The sequence below is a fragment of the Chrysemys picta genome, chromosome 4 (assembly GCF_011386835.1).
Source record: "Chrysemys picta bellii isolate R12L10 chromosome 4, ASM1138683v2, whole genome shotgun sequence".
Classification (NCBI taxonomy): Eukaryota; Metazoa; Chordata; order Testudines; family Emydidae; genus Chrysemys; species Chrysemys picta.
This window is the reverse complement of record NC_088794.1, coordinates 4,293,657-4,308,069: the sequence shown is the minus strand read 5'-3', so window position 1 is coordinate 4,308,069 and position 14,413 is coordinate 4,293,657. Positions and strand designations below refer to the sequence as shown.

Here is a 14,413-nt window from a genome sequence, read left to right as displayed (position 1 = left end):
ACTCACTGTGGTTTCCTTTTCAGACTCTCTAGCTCGTAATACCCTGGGTCGAGACCCATGGGAGCTGTGTTTCATCCACCACAGGGGTGGAACAATTGCTGACCACAGCTTCCTTCCCAACTAGATGTGGCTGGGGGCGTGAACGGGGGCTGGAGCTCAGCACTGGGGGGAACGTGATGACGGCTGAGACAGTGAGAACACAGGAGACCTTTTGTGGTGCCTTGATACACCTTCAAAGCACATCTCTCCCAGCAGAGACACAGCCCAGCCCGGGACGCCGACCAACCCCAGGGACAAAATATTCCTCAGCTCGTCTCCTGCAGCAGGTGAGTGATATATGGGTCTGCTCAGACCTCTGCCGAGATGAGGGACCCCATCGAACTGGGTGCTGCACAGTCCCTGACCGAGATCAGGGACCCCATCACACCGTGTGCTGCACAGACCTCAACAAATATCATGGTCCCCAGTCCCTCCTGCTCTAACCCACTTGATCCCACTTCCCTCCTAGTGTGACAGGAGAACCCAGGAGTCCTTACTCTCATTCAGTGCTCTATCCACTAGAGCAGTGGTTATAAAATTGTGGGTCACGACCCAGTACTGGGCTGCAGAATGGAAGGCACTGGGTCACAGCAGCTGTGGTCAGGACCGACAACCGGGCTGTTAAAAGTCCCATTGGTGTTGCTGCCTGGCTAAGGCAGGCTAGTCCCTACCTGTTCCGACACCGCGCTGTGCTGCGGAAACAGCCAGCAGCAGGTCCGGCTCCTAGGCAGGGGAGCCACAGGGCTCCGTGCGCTGCCACCACGCTGACCACCATTTCCGCACTCCCATTGGACACTTCCCAGCCAATGGGAGCTAGGGTGGGGGTGGTGCCTGTGGGCGAGAGCCACGCAGAGCCACTTGCGCGCCTCCGCTTAGGAGCCAGACCTGCTGTTGGCCACTCCTAGGGTGAAGCGCGGTCTGCGGTGCCTGGACAAGCAGGAAGCCTGCTTTAGCACTCCCCTGCGTCGCTGACCAGGATCCGCCCAAGGTCAGCCCACGCCCAACTCCGTGCCCCAATCCCCTGCCCCAGCCATGAGCCCCCCAAACCCAAAGTCCCTTCCTTCACCCCAAACCCCTCATCCTTGTCCCCACCCCAAAGCCTGCACCCCCAGCCCAGATCCCCCTACCACACCCTGATCCCCTCATTCCCGGTCCCACCCCACAGCCTTTATCCTCGCACCCCAACCCTCTGCCGTAGCCATGAGCCCCTCCCACGCCCCAAACCCCTCATTCCCAGTCCCACCCCACAGCCTTTATCCTCGCACCCCAACCCTCTGCCATAGCCATGAGCCCCTCCCACACCCCAAACCTCTCATTCCCAGCCCCGCTGGGTCATGGGCATCAACAATTTACTTTTTCTGGGTTGCCAGAAAAAAAGTTTGAAAACCACTGCTCTGGACCACGCTGCCACTCAGCTTTTGATAATTAATTTACATAGTTGATCATTTTCATATCAGGGGCATCTTGCCATTTCAGGCTGTTTGATTTTCTATTGGCATCAAAGCAGTGAGGCAGCAGGTGGGGACTGAGCGGAGAGGGGAGGGAACCCCAGGGAAGGGCTTGCAGAGGGCTGCAGGCCGGGCAGAACCAAGCAGTCAATATTCAAATATTCCAATGCGTTTTTCCTGCCCGGTTCTGCTGGGGGGAGGACAAACATTTACTGTCCCCTCCCAGTCTGAGCCGCCTACCACGACAGGATGCAGAGCTGTCACCCTTTGCTGCCCCACAGCCAGCATTGCTGTACAGCTCCAACCCAAGTGGAACATTATTCAGATCTACGTTTGACACAGCATCCCTTGTGGTTAGTACGGGGAGGGACGCACAGCGAAAAGTGAGGTGGTCAAACATCTGATGAGGAAGGAAGGCGACGAGATACCCATGGGGCTGCTCTGGGTTGGCAGGGAGGGGGCAGGATACCGGACTAGATGGGCCCAGGATCTGTTCCGGGGTGGTAGCATTTCCTTCTGTCTTTCTCCAATAGCCACAATGTAAAGACGCTGGGGCTGATGCTGACCAGGAGAAACCCCAGAAAATGACCCTCCGTCAGGGGTTAAACATAACCAAATCCAGCACTCGGCATGGCCACAAGGGGGCCCCAGCAGTTTCTACGGTGAGGCCAGTCACGCCGAGCATGGCCCCAGCTCCCGCTGCTCTCGCTGGCTATGAAAGCCCCCACTCGCAAGCCACGGTGTGCGTGTGGCTTCGGACTGCCCCCTAGTGGCCACACCCAGTCACTGAATTGGCTCACTAATTACAAGCCACGGACTCTGTCCACATAGCACCGCCCTCTAGTGGCCCCGTTCAGGAACTGCAATGACCCATTATTGCATGCTGTAGAGTGGCCATGTGAAACTATATCTCCTCCTCGTAGTTAGTGCCGATATTACAACATCTAGAAAACAAGGAGGGGAATGAATTGATGCAAATTGGATAATCTGTAGTCAAACGTGCAAATGAGGCATCACGTCATTTGTGTAAAGCCTCCAGGTTTCCTAGAGCCCAGAGTTTTCTTAGGTGTGCAATAAAACATGGCTGATGTCGTGGGTGATAGGTGGATGGCTCTGCTTCTAGAATAGAGATAACCTCTGGAACTGCCTGCCACTGCATTGTCACTAATTCTGAATTTCTCTGTGTCTCTCCCTCTAGGAGGGATCAGAGGCCGACGGCACCTCCTGGATGGGGGAAACCATTGCATCAGCCATGCCCAGATTTCATGCCTTCATCCCCCTCCTCCTCTTCATCTTCCCTGGGGCCGCCTCCCATTGTCACACAGGCACAGCCAATGAATGCAAGAAGCATATGGCGTTCGTGCCCGGGCACAGCCTGATTGGTGAGGGCATCGATGTGACCACGATGGGCAGGAAGGGGGCCTATCTGGTCGACAGCAGCCTCTGGCAGCACGAGGACGGCACCTGCACCCTGTGCCAGAACCCACTGCAGGGAGGGCAGTGGCAGAGGCTGCCGGTGGCTGCGGTGGACTGGCGGGTCCACGTCTCGTGCCGCCGGAAGCTGAGCAGCTCGGTGCAGCAGTCGGCAATGGGCATGATGGAGTCGGCAGCGTCCGCGGTGCAGAACGACTGGAAGGTGGGGCTGGACGTGCCCGTGAAGCCCAAGGTTAATGTCCAGGTGGCGCTGGCCGGATCACATTCCAAACTGGCCAGTTTCGTGGTAGACCACACGCGGATGGACAAATACAGCTTCATGAGCCAGAAGGTGTCCTGCAGCTATTACAGGTGAGAGCCAGCCTGGGTCAGGAGGACTCACCTGAAATTGGGATTACAGCAACACCACACAGTGACACAGGGCCTTTCCCCTCTACGGAGCGCCAGCTCTGATCCAGGCCTAGGGTGGGAGAATGGCTTGCTCAGGGGGGCAGGGAATAGAACACAGAACCTTTCCTCTCTAGGGAACACTGGCTTCAATCCGGCCCCAGGATGGGGAACTGTTTCAGGATAATGGGGAATGGGGCACAGGACCTTTCCCCTCCAGGGGGCATCATCTCCAATCTGGTCCCAGGGCAGGGGATTGGCTGGCTAGGAAGGCAGGGAATGCTACAAGGGGCGTTTCCCCTCTAGGGGGCACCAGCTGACATCTGGGCTGGCCAGCTATCTGGGATTTTCTTCTCATGTGTGTCAGGACAGCCAGCGACCTGCCATGGCCAGAGTGGGGGACGTCTGTCAGAACTATCAAGCAGCTGGCAGTATCCCCAGCACAGTCGTGAGGTTCAGCAGACTGGGTGGTTGCATTGACTAGGAGCCACCTGCTTAGACCTTTGCTTGTGGGTTGTCTGGGGCCTTAGGATGCACAGCTAATGACCTCAGCTGACTCACCGAGCTGAACACACTCCTCACCTTGTGTCCCTGACCAGGTTCCGGGTCAGCGAGACGCCCCCGCTCACCAGCCATTTCACTCTGGCGCTGGAGAACCTCCCGGACCAGTACGACAGCAAATCGAAGGTGGAGTACCAGCAGCTAATCAGCAACTACGGCACCCACTACATGTCCCAGCTGCAACTGGGGGGCCGGGCGCGGGACGTGACGGCCGTGCGGGTCTGCGAAGCAGCATTGAGCAGCTTGACTGATGATGAAATCAAGGACTGCTTGAGCATGGAGGCGGCCGTGAGTATCGGAACGGGCTCGGTCAAGGGTGGGTACAGCAAGTGCGAGGAGGAGAAGAAGAAGGGGAAGGTCCAGGGGAGCTTCCATGAGACGTATCGGGAGCGCCACGTGGAGGTGGAAGGAGGAGAGAGCACGACTGACGTGCTCTTCTCCGGCAGTGATGCCAAGGTCTTCTCGGCCTGGATTGAGAGCCTCAAAGCCAGCCCCGGCCTGGTGTCCTATTCACTGCACCCCATCCACATCCTGGTGGAGCAGGATGACCCCAAGCGGGAGGCGCTGAGGCGGGCAGTCAGTGAGTACATCCGTGAGAGGGCCCTGATGAGGAATTGCACCCAAAGCTGCCCTCCGGGGACTCAACGCAGCGCCCACGACCCCTGCTCCTGCGTCTGCCCCGGGGATACCATGACCAACACCATGTGCTGCTCGCGGGAGCGTGGCCTGGGGAAGCTGATGGTCACAGTGCAGAAGGCCAGTGGCCTGTGGGGGGACCAATCTACTGCTACGGATGCCTTCGTCAAGGTCTCCTTTGAGAGAAGGGAGATCCGGACCAACACCATCTGGAACAACAACAGTCCCGTCTGGTACGTCCCGTTGGACTTTGGCACCATCCACCTCACCGGCACCAGCAAGATCCGTGTCCAGGTCTGGGACGAGGACACCTGGAACGATGACCTGCTGGGAAGCTGCGACATCCCGCTGGAGGCTGGGGAGCTCCACCAGAAGGATTGCTACCTGAACCACGGCCGCGTCTGGTTCCAGTACAGCCTGCGCTGTGGGCCCCACCTCGGGGGCCGGAGCTGCTTCGACTATGTCTCCCAGCCACCCCAGCTGGGAACAGCCAAGGGGAAAGAGGCAGAGGCCTTCTGGTGAGCCCCTTAGATAGGGGATGGGAGAGGGTTCTGAGTGTGCATTGGTCAATGTCATTTGCTAGCTCTCACTCTGCTGACGCTACTGGGCTTCATGCTGTCACTCAGGAATCAGTGTCTCCGATACCCATAAGAGACTGTCTGCTCCTGTGGGCCTGTCATCCTCCCTCTGGGAAAACATCCCACCACGTACCGTCCATTTCAAATCCATCAGACCAGTGTGTCCCATGATTCCTGCCATCCAATGTAGCCATCTAATCAACCAACCAGCGAATGTGCCTACTGCATCCAACCTGTCTGCCCCTCCCCCAGCCAGCCAACTCCCAGCCAACCAACCAAGAAATGGTTGCATTTAGTGTATCCAACATATAAAATCAAGAAATCACCAACTGGATTTAGTGTATCCAATTTATCAATCCAGCCAGCCAACCAATGAACGTGTGTATTATATTCAAAATATCCAGCCAGCCAATCAACAAATGTATTTAGTGTGTCCAATGTAACCAGCCAACTAACAAATATATTTATCATGTCCATCCTACTTGCCACCCGTGTATCCAATGCATCCGTCCAGCCAACTAACCAGTTTATGTATCTAGTGCATACCTGGTCTCAACCTGTTTACCATGTGGGCTGCATGTGCATCTCTCCATGTGTTATTTTGGCCACATCCACACTGCATATGTACTATCTGTACGACCCTCACGATGGGCTGCAGCTGTGTGCTGATTGGTGCACAAGTAGCCACGGGTTGAGAACTACTGATCTGGTGCATCCAGTGTAACTAACCAACCAACCAACTAAGGTCTAAAGTACATCCAACCAACCAACCAAGCTGTGTAGCCAGTGCAACAAACCAACCAATGAATGTCCTAAGTACACCCAACCAACCAGTCAACCAATATGTGCAAACAGTGCAATCAATCCACCACCCCATGTATCCATCCACCAGTGGTATTTATCTGTCTCGTGTATCCACCTGAAAACCAATTGTCTCTACAAGAAGGGATAAGGTGCACAGCTCAGCCCTGTCCTATTGTGGCTTCAGTGATTAACCCTCTGTAGAAACCCTAAGATACTCCAGGGTGGACATGGTTCTAAACTCTCAGCGGATGGGCCAGCGTCCTGGGCGGAGGATTCATTAGGCTGTTCCCTAAATGTTGTTTCTTTTGCTTTCCACAATTACCGAGCTGCTTAGGGGTTAGTTATATCATCATGAATAAACAGGCCCCACCCACCATCCAGCTGGATGATGTCTCCTCAGATGGTCAACAAAGACGATGACATATCACTCACCATCAGTAAGCTTCAGAGTTAACACACAGGAGAACATGCCTCGGGGCTATTGATTCAGGCTGTCAGCAGGCTCAGGGAGATGGCACTGCATTGGGGTCATATTTGAGAAGGGCAAATTCTCGCTAATTCAGGGATTGAAGCTTTTTCCTGTCTCACCCCATCTGCATCTGTTGAGAGCCTAGATCAATAGCTCCACGGTGCACCTCACTGATGGAAGGGGAGTGGTTAACTCTTAACCCTACTGACTGCAACTTAAATTTATCCAGCCTGGAAAATTGCCATGAAGCTTTGCAGCACCACTGCAAAATGATTTGCTTCTGGGAGGATTCCAGCTCTCTGGATTTTTGCAAGTGTATCGCCCTGCTTCAATAAATATTTATGAAAGCAAATTTCAAAGCAGGAAGCCTTGTCATTCTGCTAACCTCAGGGGGTTGGACCCAGATGTAGAGTAGAAATGAGCAGCTGCAATACAGGGGGAGGGATAGCTCAGTGGTTTGAGCATTGGCCTGCTCAACCCAGAGTTGTGAGTTCAATCCTTGAGGGGGCCATTTAGGGAACTGGGGTAAAAATCTATCTGGGGATTGGTCCTCCTCTGAGCAGGGGGTTGGACTAGATGACCTCCTGAGGTCCCTTCCAACCCTGATATTCTATGATTCTATGACACGCTTGGGAACACTAGGGGGAGCTCTGGGCTAGAGGCGAGTATGGCATGGCATGACAGGAGAGCGAGACAGCTGGATGAATTTGCTGCAACAGGGAATAGAGTGTAATGTGGCTAACGCCTTTCAAAGCAAGTGGCTTCTCTTGGGCACAGAGTGGGGTAGGAGGGAAAGAGATACAGGGAGATGGGCAGTGTTATTAGATGGTATTCATATCCCACAACTGATTCTTTAAAGACACTGCTCTTGCCAAGAGGGGATATGAGAAATTATCCTTCTAAAGGGATTCAGCTCTGATCTGGGCCTAGAGCAGGGGGATTGGTTGGCTCAGGAGGCTGGGGAATGGGACACGGGGCCTTTCCCCTCTAGGGGGCGCTGGTTGTGATCTGGCCCCATGATATGGCTGGCTCCGGGCGCTGAGGAATTAGGGTAACAGTTCTCCTCTAATCCTCCAGCTCCGATTCCCTCCAGCAGGTGGCAGCCTGGACTTATGCAGCCCCCAACCACTTGATCAGCAAAATGCATCTTGCATATCAGTTCTGAGAGAGCCTAGAAAGTGTTAGCTGGGGAGCCGGATTTGCCTCTGGAATGGAGGCTGGGATCCTAGTGCAAAGGCTGAGAGATGGGGTGGCTCCGGAGAGACAATGGGAGTACGGGATGGGCAGAAGTGGGAGCCCCATGGCTGGTGGTGGAGCCGAGATGGGGGGGAATAAGGACATGGTGACACTGATGAGACACGGGGCCAAGACAGGCGTCTCGTAGTGTTGCTTTCCTCATAGAACCATGGGCCAGTCATTGTGGTGGAGGCGGATGCAAAAATTCACCCTGGAGCCCAGATCGGCGCTCCCAGGCAGGTTAGGGAATCTACTTCCATAGCCACCACCCATCCCTAAGAGAGCATGACGTTCTCTGCTCCTGGGCCTCTCCTCCAAGGGGGTGTGACTCTGAGTTCTCCTGGCCCCTCCCCAATTTATTCCCCATGCCTCTGATATGTCTTCTGTGACTGGATCCCCAGGGTAGAAACTCGAATGGGGGTGCCACAGCACCCCCTTAACTCTCCAACTTGGGTTGTCTCTTACAATGCTTTGCCAGTGACAAGCAGCAAAACCCCTCCAGGGGCTGAGGTCCCTCTGCCAACAACAGGCAAGGAGACCCCCAGCTAAATTGCATGAATGCTCTAATTATACAGAGACAGACACCAGCAAATCTCCCCAGCCTGGCACCCCAGAAATGTACCATTTTACGTGGCTCAAGAAATTTTCTTGAACAGTGCAAGCTCATTAATTAGTTTCCCACTTTGTCAAAGTGGACATGCACCAGCCTTTGTAACCTGAGCCGATTCCCCAAGTCCTCTAGGCAAACTCACTGGTAAGGATAAAACATTAAAATCAGTTTATGAACTTCAGAAAGAGATTTTAGGTGATTAGAAGTGTTAGACACAGAGGTCAACGCTGGTTACACAAGAAATAAAAATAGAATCGCAATCTAAATGGCTTAATCTGTTAAATTTAGAAGATTTGAATCCAAGAACTTTTCTCACCCCACTGGGTGTTCCAGGTAGTTGACAGTTCTCTATACACAGGCTGGATTCCCCTCTCAGCCTGGGACCAAGCTCCCCCGTTCAAAGTCTTTGTCTTCGCAACGATGTTGAGATGCGGGAGGAGGGAGGCCAAGAGGTGATGACACTGGGAGTCTGGATTCCTCTTGATCGGCCATCAACCGGGGTCTGGCCCATCCTCATATAAATGTGTCTTGTTTGTTATGCCTTTGTTGCCACTGAAAGGCGCTTCCCACTTACCACGTGTTTCAGAAACAAACATAGCAATACTTGATAACTTCACTTACAATGATAGCACTCACCATTCAACCGGATATTAATGTTCAACAGATCACGACTTCTTCAATGATATCTCACGAGGCGTGTATTGTACAAAACCCCTCAATCACATCACAGTGGTTCCCAGGTGTTATTTTGAGGTACAGAATAGCATACCTCCACCTCCAGCTTGTAAATGCATGGGGGAGCAGGAGAGAGAAAAATGGGGGCAGCCTGGGATGGAGTGAGGGGGACCCCTGGCAGAATAATGGGTGGTTCAGGCAATTAGGTGACCCCTGGCAAGATAAATGTGGGGTGCATGGAGTGGTGGTGACCCCAGCAAGAGAAATGTGGAGTTTAGTCAGTGGGAGGACCTCTGGCAAGATAATGGGAGTGCAGGGAGATGGAGCAGTGGGTTGGAATGACAGAATCCCCTGATGGGGGGAACACAGGGGTACCATGTGGTCTGTGAGACCCTGGGGTTGGAGTCCCAGGGGATGAAAGGTTGGATAGAACAAAACACGGGGGAACAGAGAGAAAGAGAAGGCAATCTCAGACCTGCTCTACAGCAACCCAGGGCCATCTCCCCTCCACCCTTGCCCTCAGTGCCCCTTTTCCCCACTCCCACCACAGCCTGCCCCACAGGACCAGGGCATTGGGCTTGCTCCAGATGTACCCAGGGATCAGAATCCAGGCCTGATTCCATTGGCGTCCATTGGCGTCAATGGGGTTGCTCCGCATTTACAGTGGGGTCCCCGAGGCGCTAGGTGCTGGCCCCAGTGCGGCACTAGGGGGCGCTGTGCTGCAGGGTGGGGGCTCAGCATAGGGCACACTCCCCCTGGCAGCACGGAAAATGAATGCAAGGAGCACACGGCCTTCGTGCCTGGGCATAGCCTGGCTGGGGAGGGCATCGATGTGACCACGATGGGTAGGAAGGGGGCCTATCTGGTCGACAGCAGCCTCTGGCAGCACGAGGATGGCACCTGCACCCTGTGCCAGAACCGACTTCAGGGAGGGCAATGGCAGAGGCTGCCGCTGGCTGCGGTGGACTGGCGGGTCCAAGTCTCGTGCCATCGGAAGCTGAGCAGCTCGGTGCAGCAGTCGGTGATGGGCATGATGGAGTCGGCAGCGTCCGCGGTGCAGAACGACTGGAAGGTGGGGCTGGACGTGCCTGTGAAGCCCAAGGTTAATGTCCAGGTGGCGCTGGCCGGATCACATTCCAAACTGGCCAGTTTCGTGGTAGACCACACGCGGAAGGACAAATACAGCTTTGCGAGCCACGCGGTCTCCTGTGGCTATTACAGGTGAGAGCCAGCCTGGGTCAGGAGGGCTCACCTGGAATTGGGATCCCAGCAACACCACAGAGAGATATGGGGCCTTTCCTCTCTAGGGGGCGCCAGCTCTGATCCAGCCCAGAACCAGGGGACTGTCAGGCTTAGCGGGGCGGGGAATGGGACACGGGGCCTTTCACCTCTAGGGGGCGCTAGCTCCCACCTGGAACTGGCCAGCTATGGGGCAATTTCTTCTTCTGTGTGTCAGGACAGCCCGGGGACTTGCCGTGGCCAGAGTTGGGGCAGTCTGTCAGAACTATCAAGCAGCTGGTAGTATCCCCAGCAAGGTCGTGAGGTTCAGCAGACAGAGTGGTTACTTTGCGTAGGAGCCACCTGCTTAGATCCTTGCTTCTGGGTTGGTTGGGGCCTCAGGGTGTGCATCTAATGACCTCACCGGGCTGAACACACGCCTCACCTTTCAGGTTTCAGTGGTAGCCACGTTAGTCTGTATCAGCAAAAATACCGAGGAGTCCTTGTGGCACCTTAGAGACTAACACATTTATTTGGGCCTAAGCTATCATGGGCTAGAACCCACTTCATCAGACATATGAAGGAAAAAATACAGGAGCAGGTAGAAATACATGAAAGGATGGGGGTTGCTTTACCAAGTGTGAGGTCAGTCTAACGAGATAAATCAATTAACAGCAGGATACCAGGGGAGGAGAAATAACTTTTGAAGTGGTAAGAGAGTGGCCCGTTTCAGACAGTTGACAAGAAGGTGTGAGTAACAGTAGGGGAGAAATTAGTATTGGGGAAATTAGGTTTAGGTTTTGTAATGACCCAACCACTCCCAGTCTTTATTCAGGCCTAATCTGATGGTGTCCAGTTTGCAAATTAATTCCAGTTCTGCAGTTTCACATTGGAGCCTGTTTTTGAAGTTTTTTGTTGAAGATTTGCCACCCGCAGGTCTGTTATTGAGTGACCAGAGAGACTGAAGTGTTCTCCTACTGGTTTTTGAATGTTATGATTCCTGATGTCGGAATTGTGTCCATTTATTCTTTTGTGTCGAGACTGTCTGGTTTGGCCAATGTTCATGGCAGAGGGGCATTGCTGGCACATGATGGCATATATCACATATATCACCTGTGCGTGTATTTTTTACTTCATACATCTGATGAAGTGGGTTCTAGCCCATGAAAGCTTAGGCCCAAATAAATTTGTTAGTCTCTAAGGTACCACAAGGATTCCTCTTTTTTTTTACTCCTCACCTTGTGTCCCTGACCAGGTTCCGGGTCAGCGAGATGCCCCTGCTCACCAGCCATTTCACTCTGGCGTTGGAGAACCTGCCGGACCAGTACAACAGCAAATCGAAGGTGGAGTACCAGCAGCTAATCAGCAACTACGGCACCCACTACATCTCCCAGCTGCAGCTGGGGGGCCGGGTGCGGGACGTGACGGCCGTGCGGATCTGCGAAGCAGCATTGAGCAGCTTGACTGACGACGAGATCAGGGACTGCTTGAGCATGGAGGCGGCCGTGAGTATCGGAATGGGCTCGGTCAAAGGTGGAAACAGCAAGTGCGAGGAGGAGAAGAAGAAGGGGAAAGTCCAGGGGAGCTTCCATGAGACGTATCGGGAGCGCCACGTGGAGGTGGAGGGAGGAGAGAGCACGACTGACGTGCTCTTCTCCGGCAGTGATGCCAAGGTCTTCTTGGCCTGGATTGAGAGTCTCAAGGCCAGCCCCGGCTTGGTGTCCTATTCGCTGCACCCCATACACATCCTGGTGGAGCAGGATGACCCCAAGCGAGAGGCGCTGAGGCAGGCAGTCAGTGAGTACATCCGTGAGAGGGCCCTGATGAGGAATTGCACCCAAAGCTGCCCTCCGGGGACTCAACGCAGCGCCCACGACCCCTGCTCCTGCATCTGCTCCGGGGATACCATGACCAACACCATGTGCTGCTCATGGGAGCGCGGCCTGGGGAAGCTGATGGTGACAGTGAAGAAGGCCAGTGGCCTGTGGGGGGACCAATCTACTGCTACGGATGCCTTCGTCAAGGTCTTCTTTGAGAGAAGGGAGATACAGACTGGCACCATCTGGAACAACAACAATCCCGTCTGGAACGTCCACTTGGACTTTGGTACCGTCCACTTCACCAGCACCAGCAAGATCCGTGTCCAGGTCTGGGACGAGGACAACAAGTGGGACGATGACCTGCTGGGAAGCTGCGACATCCCGCTGGAGGCTGGGGAGCCCCACCAGAAGGATTGCTACCTGAACCACGGCCGCATCTGGTTCCAGTACAGCCTGCGCTGTGGGCCCCACCTCGGGGGTCGGAGCTGCCTCGACTATGTCTCCCAGCCACCCCAGCTGGGAACAGCCAAGGGGAAAGAGGCAGAGGCCTTCTGGTGAGCCCCTTAGATAGGGGATGGGAGAGGGGCATGGGTGTGCATTGGTCACTAGCGCTCCCTGTCCCCCAGAGCATTTCCTAGTTCCCACTCCGCTGACGCTGCTGAGCTTCATACTGTCACTCCTGCTCGGGAATCGGTGTCTCCTAAGCCACAAGAGAGAGTCTGTTCCTGTGAGCCCATCATCCTCACAGCTCCCTCTGGGAAAATATCCCACCATGAACCGTCCATTCCGGATCCATCAGACCAGTGTGTCCCATGATTCTGGTCATGCAATGTATCCATCCAACCAATAAATCAAGGTATGTACCTACTGCATCCAACCTATCCGCTCCACCCCATCCAGCCAAGCGTCAGCCAACCAACCAACCAACCAATTGTTGCATTTATTTTATACAACATATTTAGCCAGCAAACCACCAGCCAATGAGTGTATCCAGTGCATCCAAACAACCAATACATTTTATCTAGCGCATCCAATGTAAAAAGCCAGCCAGCCACCCAACCAACCAACGAATGTGTTCAGGCTGTCCAATGTAACCAGCCAACCAACAAATGTATCCAGCCAACCTTCCAACCAATTCAACCAATGTATCCAATTAATTCAATATATCCAACCAGCCAACCAATCACCGTATGTATCTAGTGCATCTGGTGGATCCAACCAACTAACGTCTTAGGTACATCCAACCAACACGTGTAGCCAGTGCAACCAACCAACCAATGAATGTCAAGTACATCCAGTCAACCCATATGTGCTGGCAGTGCAACTCATCCACCACCCCACTTATCCACCCACCCACTGCAATTACCTGTCTAGTGCATCCAGCTGAAAAGAGATCATCGGGAGCAAAGCTCCGCCCCTGTCCTATTGTGGCATCAGGGATTAACCCTCTGCAGAAACCCAAAGATACTCCAGCGATGGGCAAGTTCTAAACACGCAGTGGATGGGCTGGGCTCCTGGAGGGAGGATTCCTTAGGGGGCTGTTCCCTAACAGTCATTTCTCTTGCTTTCCACAATTACCTACCAGCTTTGGGGTTAATTATCTCATCCTGAATATGCAGGCCCCATCCACCAACCAGTTGGATGTTCCCTGCTCAGATGATCAGCAGTGATGCTGATATATCATTTGGCATTGGTAGGAATCAGAGTTAAAACCAAGGAAGACATGCCACAGGGCTGTTGATTCAGGCTGTCAGCAGGCTCAGGGAGAAGGCACTGCATTGTGGTCACATTGGGAAGGGCAAATTCCCCCTAATTCAGGGATTTAAGCATCTTCCTGATTCACCCCTATCTGCATCTGTGAGGTCCTAGATTGATAGCTCCATTGTGCAGTTAACTGGTGAATGAGGTTTGTTAACTCTGAACCCTACTGACTGTAACTTAAATATCTCCAGCCTGGAAAACTTCCAGGCAGTTTGCAGCTGCACGGCAAAATTATTTGCTTCTGGGAGGATTCCAGATCTCTGAATTCTTGCAAGTGTATCTCCTTGCTTCAATAAACATTTGTGAAAGCAAATTTCTAAGCAGAAAGCATTGTCATTCTTCTAACCTCAGTGGTGGGCACCCAGATGTAGAGTAGAAATAAGTGGCCACAATACAGGCTTGTGAACACTTGGGAGAGCTCTGGGCTAGAGGGGAGCAAGGCATGGTGTCACGGAGTGTGCGGGAGTCAGGGCCCTGCACCTCCCACTTCCTGCGATTCACCGTGACCTTCAGCCAGCCAGTAAAACAGAAGGTTTATTAGACGACAGGAACACAGTCCAAAACAGAGCTTGTAGGTACAGGAACCAGGACCCTTCAGCCAGGTCCCTCTTGGGGGGTAGGGAGCCCAGACCCCGGTTCTGGGCCTCCCTCCTTTTCCCCAGCCAGCTCCAAACTGAAAACCCCGTCTCCCCCAGCCACACCACCTGGCTCCTCCTCCAGCCTTTGTCCAGTTTCCT

At 53.8% G+C, this 14,413-nt stretch overlaps 2 protein-coding genes across 2 annotated transcripts; both read left to right on the top strand.

Moving 5' to 3' along the window:
- The first annotated feature begins 63 nt into the window (after positions 1 to 63).
- LOC101938832 (perforin-1-like) lies at positions 64 to 7,600 on the top strand. The gene is made up of 3 exons (XM_024100753.3): positions 64 to 326; positions 2,686 to 3,272; positions 3,908 to 7,600. Exons 1-3 carry the CDS (start codon positions 177 to 179, stop codon positions 5,025 to 5,027), a joined length of 1,857 nt encoding a protein of 618 aa, XP_023956521.3. The 5' UTR covers positions 64 to 176; the 3' UTR covers positions 5,028 to 7,600.
- Positions 7,601 to 8,622: 1,022 nt separating this feature from the next.
- LOC101939094 (perforin-1-like) lies at positions 8,623 to 13,687 on the top strand. Its single transcript, XM_005294170.4, has 3 exons — positions 8,623 to 8,654; positions 9,640 to 10,098; positions 11,351 to 13,687. Exons 1-3 carry the CDS (start codon positions 8,623 to 8,625, stop codon positions 12,471 to 12,473), a joined length of 1,614 nt encoding a protein of 537 aa, XP_005294227.4. The 3' UTR covers positions 12,474 to 13,687.
- The last annotated feature ends 726 nt before the right edge of the window (positions 13,688 to 14,413 follow it).